The 15165-nt window shown below is 35.4% G+C and overlaps 1 protein-coding gene across 1 annotated transcript; it reads left to right on the forward strand.

Moving 5' to 3' along the window:
• Window positions 1-1059: 1059 nt before the first annotated feature.
• On the forward strand, window positions 1060-13483 carry LOC100246579 (glyoxylate/succinic semialdehyde reductase 1). The gene is made up of 8 exons (XM_059738342.1): window positions 1060-1440; window positions 3044-3154; window positions 3233-3334; window positions 8435-8536; window positions 9444-9559; window positions 10851-10929; window positions 11008-11178; window positions 13045-13483. The coding sequence occupies exons 1-8, from the start codon at window positions 1336-1338 to the stop codon at window positions 13132-13134; spliced, it is 876 nt and encodes a 291-aa protein (XP_059594325.1). The 5' UTR covers window positions 1060-1335; the 3' UTR covers window positions 13135-13483.
• Window positions 13484-15165: the final 1682 nt, after the last annotated feature.

Raw genomic sequence — 15165 nt, forward strand, 5'->3', positions numbered from 1 at the left:
GGGCATGTTTGGTTTCTGTTTTCAAGAACTGTTTTATATTCATGAAAACAAAAAATATAAAAATTTTGTTTGGGGAAGGGGGTGTGTTTTTGTTTTTTGTATTTTTTGTATTCTCAAAAACCATTTTTTTTTTAAAACAATAAAAAGATGTTTTCATTGTTTTTTCACTATTCAGATAATAGATTGTTTTTCGTGTTTTTTCTTTTTTCTTTTTGTGTTTTCTTAGTTGTTTTTTATGTTTCCACAAATATGAGCTCCGTCCAACCACCACACCCTTACACAAACCCTTTTTTATTCCTTAAATTATTGAAATTAATATACTTACATATAGTTATAAAGTCATCATTTATTTAAGAAAATTATAATTGACGTAAAAATTTCAAAATAAAATATATTTTTTAATTTAAATAAATTATGCATATGAAAATTATTTATATATTTATACTATCAAATTAATGGAAAAAAAACCCTTTATTAATTAAAAAAAACTTTTAAACATGTGTTTTTGTTTTATTCTAAAAAACTTTTTTATTAATTCAACCATGTTTTTTTTTTTTTTAAACAAAAACTGTTTTTCAAAATTCAGTTCCCAAACTTTTTTTTTTTTTTTTTTTTAAACACAAAAAATTATTCTAAAAAGGGTTTTTCAGAACAGTTCTAAAAAAGAACAACCAAACTGAACCATAGATTACAGAGAAGGTCTCCGCAAGCATTGGGGGGGGGTGAGGGCTCCTGGAACGGTGGAAAAACAAAAGATAAAGACAGGAGGGTGACGTGGAAGACACCCATCTCTCGCTCCATCCGTCACCCATGACCCAGCCAGATAATGCTCAGTTCTTTATTATTATTATATAAAACTCACATTGTATCCATCTCCCACTGTTTCGGATCCAAATTGGGTCCCACTGTTTTACATGGTTCAGATTGATCGGTATATTTTACTTTCATCCAACGACACAAACTTTATCGTACGTTATCAACGGTGTACATCGAAACTTTGATAGATCCGGATACAGGTGGGTAACGGAAGAGTTTTTCTCACCCATGATAGGTAAAATAGACAAAGAAAGTAAGAAAGAATTAATTAAGTAATTCATCCAATGCAGAACACATCACGCCTCTTTTGTCTATTTGCCCAGTGAAAGAATCAGTAATTCTATTTTAATTATTTGATTTATTTATTGAGGACGATGATGGAAGACAGGAAGCCCATGGCCATATATCATTAGGGTATATACAGATATCAGTAGAGCAAAGAAAAGAAAAGGGTTGAGAAGATCATTACAGTCACTTGTCGCTTGCAGTTTGAAGATTGGAGAATAGAGAGAGATCAAAATGGAGGTGGGGTTCTTGGGTCTGGGAATAATGGGAAAGGCCATGTCCATCAATCTCATTCGGAGTGGCTTCAAGCTCACTGTTTGGAACAGAACCCTCTCCAAGGTTTTTACCCTTACTCTCTTCTTTTATTATTCTTCTTCTTCTCTATTCTCTATGTTACGGTTTCGATTCTCAAGATATAAGGAAACTTGCATGTTGTCTCCAATTTCAAGTGTAGTTGCTTAATTGGAAGAAAGAGTTTAGGGTGATGGATGTAGTTGTCAGTGGGTTTAAATTTCTGTTGATTCACACCCCAACTGCATTTCATGATCCATTCCTTCTAATCTTGGGTGATGGATGTGGTTGTAACTACACTTGTGGGTTACCCATAAAGGCATCTTTATTATTCTTCCAATCATGATGATGATAACAAAAATATTATATGTACACATGTATAGCAGGATGCCATAGCGGTATCCTGTCATTAAGGGACTACATCCCATGATTAAGCGTTCAAGAGAGAAATGAAGAAAGGAACTTTGGAGCTGGAAGTTCGAGAAATTTAAGCAGGAAAATTCTTTCACATGAGTTGGCGCTCAGTTTGGTTTCTTCAGGAGAGATAATCTCGGCCTATAGGTTAATTATGCTTCTGTGTCCAAAAAATCGATTGTCAAATTTAAGATATTGCCTCAAGTTTTATATTTGCACATTTGTGTGTTGAAATTTTGTCAACATGAAAATTTTGTAATTGAGAATATGCTTCTTTAAAAAATTGTCCGAGTTGGTTGTCCCTCCACTGGGCTGCTAGCCTGCTACTGCTGTGGAAAACTGGGGAATTCTTTGCAACTTATTTTAGAAAGACCATCTTATTTATAATTTCCTAACTTAAAATCTATCCGGACCACTGACAGAAATCATAAGAAGTATTTTTATTTGATGTCTGAGAACTGTGAATTAATTATCTTTACCGTAATATATCTGAGCTTTGTAAAGTTGGTACATGCTTGAGTATATAAATCATGTTATACAAGAAATTACTAGTTTTATGAGCATTTTTTTACTCTTCTTTTCTCCTACTAAAAGAAGATATCTTTGATAGCAGATATGCTTTCTTCTTGTTTTTTCAATTCTTTTTTGGATTATGACCAAGGTTTGTTAGGCATCACTAAGTGTCTTGTTGATATTTCAATGTTTTTTCAATAGGTAATATTTTTTATCTCTCATGAGACTCGATCCTGTAGCCTCCCACATCCTCACAACAACCTCTTGCCATATGAGCTAGACCTTAATGGCTAAGCTGATATGTCATTATGTATTTGAACGGACGATGTCCAGTTTAAGATCTGATTAAAACTGAAAAACACAAAGAATGACAGAAAAAGCAAAACAGATCAACTAAATTAGAGAGAGATTGAGTGGTGCATTGGTTTAACGTTTAGTGATATATTTTTTTTCTCTTAGGAAACCAGAATTCATGAACCAATTTTGGAAGCTTCTTAAATGACCCAAAGACTGCATAATGCACATCCATTATAATATAATTAATTCCTTTGATTGTGATCACCGGGGCCCTGACCACCTTGGAATTTGGAAGTTTTCTAAAAGTTGCCGTAACATTACATGATGCAATGTATGCTTGTGAACTTCAACAGAATACATACTATTAAATTTCCAATAACTTGAGCTCACACCACCTTTTGATACATTCTGAAACCTTTGATTTCAGTGTGATGAACTTGTGGAGCTTGGCGCTTCAATTGGAGAAACTCCTGCAGCAGTAGTTAAGAAGTGCAATTATACCATTGCAATGTTGTCTGATCCTTCTGTTGCTCTTTCGGTTAGTAATTCACATTTTGGTTTTGATTACATTATTTTGACTTCCCTTACTGGAATGTCATATTTTGGGTTTTCTTAGGTGGTTTTTGACAAAGATGGTGTTCTTGAACAAATTTGCCATGGAAAAGGTTACATTGACATGTCAACTGTTGGTGCCGACACTTCTTCAAAAATTAGTGAGGTTTGAATTGTATGCTTATAACACTTATGTATGCTCTGATTTCAGGTTAGCATATTGTTTTGGAGTCAATTGTTGTCTTGATGTTTGAAAATTAATGTAGATGTTGTATAAAGTTTCTAAAATGCTTGCACTAGCCCAAGAGGAGATCTACTGTTTGTGTCTAAGATATTCTCATTTAAGCTAAATTCATGTATAAATAATAGTAGACACCCCCTCTCCCCCTTTTATATCTTTCCACTGGAAAAAGTAGTACAAATCTGTGGTTATATACTTGGAGTACTCTTCAGGGTTAAGGAATCTACATTAGGTTTGGAGCTTCTAAAAGTGGAGTCTAGAATCAATGTTTTATACACATATATGCTACTTATGATACATATACACACATTAAATGATAAAGCACAGGAATTCTCTAGAAATTCAGTGGCTGTGGAAGTGTTCTCAGGAGAAACATTTTTCGAAGGTAATGGTGATAGTAAAGTTTATATGGGTTGCAAATAATGGTTGGGTGGTAAACTAAGAATGACAGTCTCATTCTCATCCTTGGGAAACTGTTTCCCTGGGATGTCCTCATGTCTCTTCCCTTATTTCATTTATTATTGGAGATGGATCTATAAAATTTAGACAAATTACTCTGGCGGAAGGAGAACCCCCTTAAAATTTCTTACTGGCTTTCATTCAGCATTTGAGGAGGAATACCATATGAGGTATTTTGTTTTGTTTAATGCTACTCTTGGAACTTCAAATTTTACGGAAATCTTGATGAAATTTAGAGTGCTGATTAGCTTCTCTTCTCCTTTCTTTTGGATAGTGTCTGATATCTGTTTATGTGTCCAGATGAAAAGTGATGGTCTTTGGATAGAAGGAGCATCTTCTCCCAATAGACCTTTCTTCCAATACAAAGGTAGACTTAAAAGTCAAAGCCTTAGCATGACTAGTAGCCATTGGAAGGTCAATACAAATGGTGTGCTTTAGAGCCAGAGGTCTTGTACGGCCATCACTGATGATGATTACATTATGTGCTTGGCATTAACATTTCTTCCACTTTACCCTTTTTCTTTAACTTTGACAGAAACATTTGGCTTTGGTTGGGATCAGCTGGCTTGCCCCTATGGATACTTCTAGATTGATTATAATCTCCTTTACAATTTTTTTGGCAGGAGGACAAGGAGTGGAGTTCTCTAGAGATGTTCATTATTAGCCTCAATATGAGTGATTTAGATGGAAAGAAATTGAGTTTTTTTTAGGTTTCTGCCTGTAAGGAGTTTTTTGGCATTCAGCAGAGCCTTTTCTCTATGAATAGGCTGGCTGCTTTTGTGTTTCTGTAATTAAAGAGCTTTCTGGCATTTAGTTGAGCTTTTCTTGAAGAATAGGAGGTTGCTTTTATGGGAGAAGGGAAATAGGAAGCAATTTGTCTGTGGGTTCCTTCTCTCTGCTGTATGTTTGTCCAAGCCAGATGGTAATGGGATGCCTGTTGACACTGAGATTTTAGCTCGTTTTGAAGGTTAGCTTGAAATTTGGATATTAGCAATCTCATAGTGGAAGGGAATTCATTGGTTTTGTGTATAGGCTTCGTTTGGGAGCAGAATACTTTGTGAATGGGTCATTATGAGGAGGATCCTTGACCTTCTTGATCTTGGGCCCCAAAAACATCAGTATTTTTGCATGTGGAATATGTGAGATCACATCCTACATTGATTTGCTATAGGAATTTGTTTGGTTTTTTTTTTCATGGCTTTCTAGTTGTTGCTTTCTAATTTCCTTCCTATTGGTTTACTACTTTCTTATTTGGAAGGATAACTCTTCCTTCTTGTTCATTTTTGTCTATAAATGTTTTTTTTCATTACCTTAAATAAAGTGGGATAGGAAGGCGAGGATGACTTTTAAGGGACAAAATAAGATTGGATGTTTGAAACCTTCTGATTAAATTCCTTCTCATAAAACAATAGGAAGATATTCAGATGGTTGTGCCAAATACAATGAGAAAGTTCCAAGCCATGATGGTTTTTCCATAGTTTTTTTTCTTCAAAGTTCCACAACAATGCAGTTATCAATAAGAGCACTAATGCCACTTTTATAGCTTTTGTGCCTAAAAAGAGTCAATTGGTAGAATATCTGATTTTGGGTCCATTAGTTTAGTGACAAGTCCCTACAAGATAAATAGTTCAGGTTTTGTCATGCCACATTCAAGGGGTACTACATGAAGCTATCCATATTTTCCAAGATGCATTTTTTGAAAGGGACAAATTCTGGTTGCAATATTGTGAATGAAGTAGTGGATAAGAAAAGACGCTCTAATGAGGATTTGAAGGTACACCAAGAGAAAAGGTACTTTAGCATGTGGCTTGCCTTGCCTTGTTATGGATAGTTTGAATTGAAAGGAATGCAAGAATTTTTAAAGATAAAGGGAGTACACTAGAATCTATTTAGGATTTGATACTTCTATTCCTCCTTGTAGACTTCTTCCTATACAGTTTTGGGGAGTACTCCTTTGAACATTTTACAGCTTCATTGAAATATGGTTGGCATGTCAAACAGAATAGGTTGTAAGATGATCTTAATATGAACTCCACCTTCCTATACAGCTTTGGGGAGTACTCCTTTGAACATTTTACAGCTTCATTGAAATATGGTTGGCATGTCAAACAGAATAGGTTGTAAGATGATCTTAATATGAACTCCACCTTCAATGGGTTTGGTTGAGTTAAAACCTTTATTGGTGACCTCTAGGTAACCTAGGTCAGCTGGGAATTGGAAGTGTGATTAGGGATCAGCATGGTATAATGTTGATAGCCTTCTCTTAACTAGCGGAAGCGGGTGCGATTTATTGGTAGAGGGTGATTTAACTATAGCGATCTCATGGATTGTCTAAGTTAGAGAGAGGTCATTGGAAATATGACGTGTGGCTCAGTAAAATCCTAGACTTAGCTAGTAGTTCAGGTTGTTCCTTCTCTTGTTCCCCTCATTCAGCTAATAATTTTGCATATTGATTAAATAAACATGGAGCCAAGAAAATGGCTTCTTTTGTGGGGATTTTTTACCTGCTTTAGTTGTACCTTGTTGCTACATTTGTACTTGTTCTTATTTCATCCTTGATTGGTGTAACTATCTTACTTCTCTTGTTAGATATTTTTTTAATTGGAACTACACTTGTTATATATTTATTATTTTTTTAAGCATCCTTTGTATTTTTGGAAGAATTTCTCATCTTTTGGTTGTATTTAAAATTCATTTCAATGAATAGTTTGTTTTTGATAAAAAACTAAAACAGAAAAAAATTCAGCAGGGCTGACAGCGTTAGGATAGAGACAACTAGGATTATTTGGGTTCAAAGTAGCCTCTTGGCAAAGCCTAAGAGGAAAAACAAGTAACAACTTCTTTCTTTGCATGGTTATTCTTTTTTTTAATAGGAAACAAACAAAGAAATATATTGATAGAATTAAGAAGTACAAAAGAAGGATGAGGAATCCTCCCACAAAAGAAAACTAAACAACAAGAATACAAAAATAATAAGCTAAATGGTAATTACAAAAAGCAAACTCTTTTAGCTAGACCACCCCATTGGAGCTACACACTACTAGCCAATCTAGTTGCATCACATTAAGGGGAATACCCTTAAAAACCATGGAGCAAGAAGCCCAAAAAGAAGCAAGGAAGTGAATGGTATCCCATAAATTCTCTAAATTCCTAACTTTATCCTCAAAAAGAAGCAAACTTGAAGTGAATGTTATTCTTTGCATGGTTATTCTTCTGAGTATAAACTTGCAATTCCTTATTCTTCATTTCTCGATGATTGGAATGAGCCAAATCAAGTTAGAGTACTGAATGAGGAAGGACCAGAAGACAGCCTCCCTTCATTTGCAGGCTCCAATTTAGAGGCTTGTTAATTATTTTGAGCATACAAGGGCCAGACCTGTATTCTTTTGAGTATACCCCTGAAATTCCACATTGAATATATAAGGCTAGTAAGAGTGCCTTCTCCATCCAGATATCCCATTTTCCCTCTACTCTTAATGCAAAGTGCAGTCAAGACCATGCTGGGTAATTGGTGTCATTCAACCTTGCACTCATCATTCACACCATGAGTTTTCCTTTTGAGTTCCAACCTTGCCATAACCACCAGTAGTAGTGCATTAGAGACCTATTAATAGGATTTTTTGAGGCACGGACAAAGGCCCTCACAAGAAAGCAAGAATCCGAGAATTATACAATGTACAAAAACAATTACAACCTTCAATGGGTGTCTCCTTTTGTTTCTTACTGGAAATAAAAATAAAATTGTTAATGATAAAAGACAAGCGCGAAAAGGTGGCTCACAAACGCAGATGATGAGACCCTGAACCCTAAGAAGAAACAGTGGAACTTAAGGGGATTTAGCGTCCTGGTTACTGTGTTTCCAGGAGAAAGAGGAGAGCGCCAGCTTCAAGAAAGAATCACCATTCAGCCTGGCCACAAGGGAAGTTTTAAGGGTTGGGTAGCAGTAGCACTAAAAAGAAGCCAAAATGCAAGATATGCCATCAGCATCAAAATAAATCCTCAGACATAAAATGAATTGGCAACACCTTGTAGACTTACTAATCCAACAAGCAAAGACCAGATAGGTGTTTCTATGTAATTTCTCCAAAAAGAAGCCCCGAATAGCTTCACATGGGAGTAAAAAGCAAGGACAGCCACTACCAGTCAACCTAAGTCTAAAATCCTCAGCAGTGGCATTATTAGCTGCAAAAGATCCCCAACACCAGTCTCTTTTCTTGGGTGCAGTGGGTGTTACCTGTATTTATGTGATCATTTAACCTAAAAATACAATGATACCAAATTGTATTTAGGTGAGGAGTCTCTCTCCCTTATAGGCTTTTTGGAGTGGGTAGCTTCCACTTAAGGGGAGGTGAGTCCTTTCTGGTTTTGTTGTTATTAGAGGCCTTAGCCGCCTTGTATACACCCTGTATGCTTTGTGACTTTTTGCCTCTTCTTTAATGCATTTCTTTTTTTACTTATCAAAAAAAAAAAAATTCAATGATACCAATACAAATATGCTTACACTCACAATTAAAAATAGTCATCTTCCGGTGGTCTACTCACAGCTGCATACTTCTATTATTACAGGCAATTACATCAAAGGGTGGTTCTTTCCTTGAAGCTCCAGTTTCTGGAAGTAAGAAACCTGCAGAAGATGGTCAACTGGTAATTCTTGCTGCTGGGGAGAAGGTAAACTTATTTGCAATGCTGCTTACTGTTCTTTTGTATTGAATTCTGATTAGATTGCAACAATGAGGGTAACAAAATCATCATAAGCCTGTCACATTGTATATATTGGTTGCCTTGGCTGTTTCCTGAAGTGCGTATCATATGTTGTATTGGTCCAGGCATGTACTAAAGTATTTTGCTTTATTTTAGACATGTATTATAGGCAAAGATGGAAAAATCGACACTGCCACTGATATTTCCACTGAAATATCCATATTTTGGGCTACTGATATGGAAAGAGGGGGCAAAATATCCTCAAAATATTGTTATCATTGATATGAGGCTATATATGGGATGTTCATAATGCTTTTCTTTTTATTTCCATATTACTATTGAATTCTTTTTTTCTTTTTTGATGAATAAAAGAGGGCATATAGATGTATGAATATTGTCTAGTATGTTTCTTGAACCATGCCGAGGTATGTTGATTGTGGGGGGGGCATTTTTTTTTTTAAACAGACAACAGAAACATGTATTAAAAAGCGCAAAAAAGAGTGGGCACACCTTACATGTTCAGGCAGTATACACGAAACATCCCTAAGCAAACACCAAACAAAAACAAGGGTAAATACCCATACTTAGTTTGAATCATTATATGAGTGAGAAGGTAAATGTATCAGGGTAAATAATGTTGATCACTATCTTTGTCAATACATCATTGATCCCTAAGCCTTTACTCCAGGGTAAATAATTTTGTTAATACATCTTTTTACGTGCTGGTTTGCAGACTGCTGATTGTTCACTATGTTTGCTATTATTAGTGAGAAATAGTTTCTACAGATTTCTGCCTTTTCCTCTTTGGAGGGTACAAGAATATCATTCTTTTTCCATTTCTAATTGCATCATATCTACCTTTTTGTAAATATAGGCATTGTACGATGAAGCGATTCCTGCTTTTGATATCATGGGGAAGAAGTCTTTTTTCTTGGGGCAGGTCGGAAATGGAGCTAAAATGAAACTTGTGGTCAACATGATAATGGGCAGGTAATGGTTAAATTCTCCACAGAAGATAATTACTGACTCAATCAAGACTTTGCTTTGGTAGCATCTGGAGCTAGATGAGGGAAGGTGCAAGATAAAGTGTTATGAAGTGGATTGACAATAGAACACAGATTAATCTTGTATGGTTAGTAAGCTAGTTTGTTGGGAAATTTTTTTTGCCACAACCCAAATGCCAAGTATTAATATCATTGACACTTCATGTGTTGTTCTTTAACTTCAAATAGAGGATAACTATGATTTGAAATTGCCCATTTTTAGAATCCAATACAATGTTTACAAGAACTCTGCGATGATCTTAAAACTATGATAGAAAGGGAAATATCCAACACAAGGACCAATAATTTTCGTTTATCACCTTGAGGTCTAACTTACGTGCATTAATGAATTGATGAAAACCTTGATATAGCATGGAAGATGCCATTTGCATTATACTACAGTAGGTAGTAATTTTGTCTATGGACTCAAATGAATTGGCCTGAAACAACCAACCATGGCACCTTTGGGGAGATTGAAACCTCTAAGTATTCAATTAGGCTAGTGAGCCAGATTATATTAACCTCTAAGACAAAGATTGGTAAATGCTCTATCCACTTTCAGAAACCCTGCAGGAAAAGCCACTGTGGGAAAGTGAGGTATTTACTTGTGTCCCGTTTGATTTGGGATGTGTTTGATTGGTGTTTGGATGACAGTGGCAAAGAGTAAGAAATTGTTTAGCTTTAATTATCTTCTTTAAATCTTTGGAGATCTTCCAACTTTGATTGCCTGGAAATGGGAGTAACTTTATGGGGCAGGCTTCTTGTCCATGGACAATTAAAAATACCTCTTATATCTAGTTACATTGTCCACTACAAAAAACACAAATAAGCATGTTTGGGTGGATGGTCTTTTATAGTTTTGCTTGGCTACATAGCTAGAGAGCCAATAGTATCTTACCAAAGAGGAAAAGAAGAAAGGCAACAAGATCTTATTTCAAGATATACAAAATTTGGAAGGAACTCACCCTTTGGTTAGAAACATATTAGATCTTTTCACAATGCTTTTCACATGTCCACTTCAGTTAGCACTTCATACTCTTGTAATTTTACAGATCATCTGGACTAGTTCATGCAAGTTTTACAGTGTTTATGAGGTTTTTATGCCTATATGAAAGCACATGCTTACTGCAAGTTCACATCATAAACATGGTTTTTAATGATGTTTTAAGTGTTTATATAGGGGCAATGTTGGTTACTAATAATTGTGTTTTTTTTCTTTTTTCTTTTTTTTTTTGCAGTATGATGAATGCATTTTCTGAAGGGCTTGTATTGGCTGACAGAAGTGGACTGAACCCTCATACTCTTCTTGATGTATTGGTGAGATAGCAACCAAGAATATTTGCTTAAAAACGTATTTGTTTGTAACCTGGTTGCTGACAAGTTACTTTATCTCAGGACCTGGGTGGAATTGCTAATCCAATGTTTAGGTTGAAAGGACCCACAATGATACAAAACAATTACTCCCCTGCATTTCCTCTGAAGCATCAGCAGAAGGATATGAGGTTGGCTCTTGCTCTTGGGGATGAAAATGCGGTATCCATGCCAGTAGCAGCTGCTGCCAATGAGGTTTGTTAAAGCTCCTTTAAAACCCCATTTGCTGCCGTTTCTTTTTGTTCTGTTTTTTTCCTCATGGATGGTCTTTAAAGCTCCTTTTTTGTTGAATATGAACCATTCATTCATAGAAAATGAATACAAAGTACTAGAATAATTAGTTATTTTTTAGAAGGAAGAACCACAATGAAACAAAAGGATAAAGAGAGGCAAGCAGTAAAAACAAAAGATACACACTCAAGGTGGCAAAAACTCCCTTGCAAAAGGCTCTTAATACTAAGCTCCTCTAACCAAAAGATTTGCAATGTGGTTAGCCAACCTAGGGACTGAAAGGAAGGACACCTCAAATCTGTGGCAATGTTTATAGATTTGTCCAACCATGAATCTGTTTTCCTATGTCCATCTTCATGAGAATCAGAGAATGGCATGCTATTATTAATGTTGAGTCTCGTAGTGTAAGGTTATTGAAGCACAGCAAGTTTGAAATTTTGATAAATCAAGGACCTCAGCTTCAATGGCCAATCCCATCCCTATGGTTTTGAAGAAGGCTCTAACCACATGCCTGCCATGGCCTCTGAATACACCACTGATGTCTAGTTGACCTGGATTCCTCATGAACATACATCCAAGTTCAGCTTGAGGGATCCCTTTGGAGGAGGCTTCCACCTCTGAAGAACCTTCACGATCCTCCTACCACTGCAGTAGCCTGATCTCCAGTCCAACATGATGATAAACAGGTTCCCATCAAATGCTGAAGTAGCTGAAGCCTAGAGAGAGGATAGAGAACATTGACTCCAAAAGTGAATCTGCAGATCTCCTTGCATGTTCTATCTCCCATCAAATGCTGAATTACCAGTGTCACAGAAACCTACTCCTTGCATTGTCTCTATTCTCTGAGGCCCATGAAACCTATAGATGTTGGGATTACAGCACTCCTAGGAGACACCAAGCATTCCCAGCCATCTAAAATAATTGTGCTAAAGAAACATAGCCACCGGGACACAAAAAATAAATGGTCAACTAATTCATGATTTCTCCTACACATCATATAATGATCAAAGCATAGAGATTTGGAAAGCCTTCATACCATGTCATTGCTATTAATCTTTTGTTTAGGACCAGCCATCTGAAAGCAATGATTTTATCATAGCATGTTGTTAGTATTAACCTTTTTTTTACCATCAGCCATGGGAAAGCATTGATTTTAGGTGGATGCACCCTCAAGTTCCTCTTTTGTTTTTATTTACCCTTGCAATGCTTCCTTAGGCTTGGTCACAAAGTACCATATGGTCAACTTGAAGTTGCAGTTTTGGGGTTTTGTGGTGCTCCTACTCCTTGATTCCTTGCTCAATTAACCAAGTTAGCAGGCTTCATAGCTTGACATCTTTTGTATATGGAAGTAGAGCGCCTTCTGCAGTGTTGAATGTTTGATTAGTTGTGTTCTAAATCCAATAGGTTTATAGTAGTTTGGCTCAACCAATTATATGTTCATCTCTGTCGTAATATTTCATTAATGAAGTGTAGCGAAGCTTGTGCAGATGGTTCCCTATGACCCTAACAAATTCCTCCTCAGCTGGCAGAAAGAGTCTTTTCTGTGCATTTCATCATTTATTTCAAATAGCCATCTATATGTATCAATATGAGTGAACAAGATTAAAAATAGCAGTATTGACTCAACAATCGTCAACCCTGTTTGCTTGCGGTTGATCTCAAGAATTCTTTCTCACATTCAGCTTTATCCAGGGGCTAATGCTATATCCCAAGTACTGTGTCATCACTAGGAGCAACAGAATGGCATAAGATATTCAAATTACTTAATTGAAGTTTCTTAGGAATCCTTTGGATGATTGAACTGACTGGATATTTTTATTTTGCATGCAGGCTTTCAAGAAAGCTAGGAGCCTGGGATTGGGGGACCTTGACTTTTCTGCTGTGTATGAGACCGTGAAGACCCTTGAACATTCATCCTGATACAGTGTATCTGCTCGAGGCCTTGAACCACAATAGGGCACAATCATCCTTGGTGATTTGGGAAGTTAAGGACTTGTGATGTAGTTAATGACTAAAATTATGCATATCAATTCCCTGTTTGTAAAAACTAGTTCATTGTGAGGAACAAGAAGTTCTGGTGCTGCCAGATTGATTGTATACTCGGTCCATCACCAAGGAAGGAGCTCTTTTGAAAGTAACAACAGTGAAAATATCATACCAGACTTTGTCCTTGTTTTTTGTTGCACATTTCTGTAAGGAACCATCCAACATAGCCCATTATCCTGAGGGCCACATTATTAGTGGAACCGAGTTTATCGATTGGCCTAAATATGTCTGACCAAGATTCTTCTTAAGTTTTGAATGAAAAATCTGGCTTGTATGAAGAGCCCAATGACCATAAGCTGAAAGAAACCCTTATTTGGTCTCTTACGGAATTGTCTAGACCCCTCTTGGGAGGGAATGTACTTCGTTGTTGGATTTTATTGATGATGGGTTTTAGTTATTGTTTTTGGCCACAGAGAGAGAGAAACTTTGAATCTCATATGCATATGTCAATTGTGTGATCCTTTTATGGCAATAACGTGATGTTGGCCTCAACCCTGCATAGTAGTAGTGCCTTCCCCTGCAAATGTCAAAAGTCCAAAGTTCAGTAATCTGAATATTTCTAGGTTTTTGACAAGCTAAGTTTTCTTAGTTTTTTGGCCTTTTTTTTTCAGATTTCTAGGGAGTGTCATATACAATTGGATTTAAACTGGTGGCTTGAACCCATGATTTTTCATTTGATATCATTTGTTTGTACATACTTCAATCACTCTATCCCAAAATTAATCCTTTGTTATTGCATTCATTCTGACACTTATATGGCATCCTACCAGGTTTATTTTTAGATCCGTCATTTCATAACCTTCTCAAATGCGTCCTTTTTTTTTTTTCTATATTTATTTTCAAATATCCACCCTTTTAATAATAATTTTTTTTTTTTAATAAAAATCCTCCTCCCACCGTGCTGGTGTTTCACCCCAGACCCAGAGCACTGCTTATTTTTCGTTGCACTTTGACCTTGGGAAGGTGCCAACGTGCAAATGAGGCAGTAGTTGTGGTCTATTAGACAATGAAAAACCCTGTCTTTTAGCAGTCAACTTGGACATGGAGGCCCATGTGGTGGGTGGACTTCTAAAACACCAACTCCAAGACAAGCAAACGTATATATAATAAAAATTGAACTACCCAATGTTTTCTTTTTCTAAATAAATATTTTCACATATTAAAGGTGGATAGGTCATGGGTGTGAGTTCATATAATAAAGAAAAAAGATAATTGTGTTTTGGACCCGACAGGACCCAAAAATTAACATTTAGTCCATATATCATGCATATTTAAGGCAACGATCCAAACAAAGTATGAAAATTAAGATGAAGGATATTATCTTTCATTAATCCCTAAATTACCCTTAATCCTTACATAGATACAAGTAAGCGTGAATTTCAATTTTTTTGTGTTTTTTTTTTCCTTTTCTATTCACTATTAAGTATTACTCATTTCTAACTTTTTTTCTTTTTCTTTTTCTTCCAATTTATATTTCTATTTTATGTCAAATAAAAAGCAATAATGTTTTTTTGTTTTTCATTTTTAAAGATATTGAATCTTTTCACTCTTATTATAAGCAATGATAAAAAATTTGGGATTTTTCTTTTAGTTTAATTTTCATTTTTATTTAAAATTTATATTACCCTTTTATTTATATTTTTCTCTTATTTTTAATTATTTTTTATATTTTCTACATTAACCATATTTTAAAATTTTTAAAAATTGACTATCACTTCACTTTATTTTATATATATATATATCCTTTTAGCTTTTTACTTTTTAATGTTTTTATTTTTAAAAAGATAAATTTATTGAAAAAAATAACTAAGATATGAAGTTCTAATATTATATTAATAATTTTGCTTATCTAGATAGACTAATGCAAAGTATTTTGACTCACAACAAGAAAATTGTCAATACAAT

Source organism: Vitis vinifera, chromosome 7, assembly GCF_030704535.1.
Source record: "Vitis vinifera cultivar Pinot Noir 40024 chromosome 7, ASM3070453v1".
NCBI lineage: Eukaryota > Viridiplantae > Streptophyta > Magnoliopsida > Vitales > Vitaceae > Vitis > Vitis vinifera.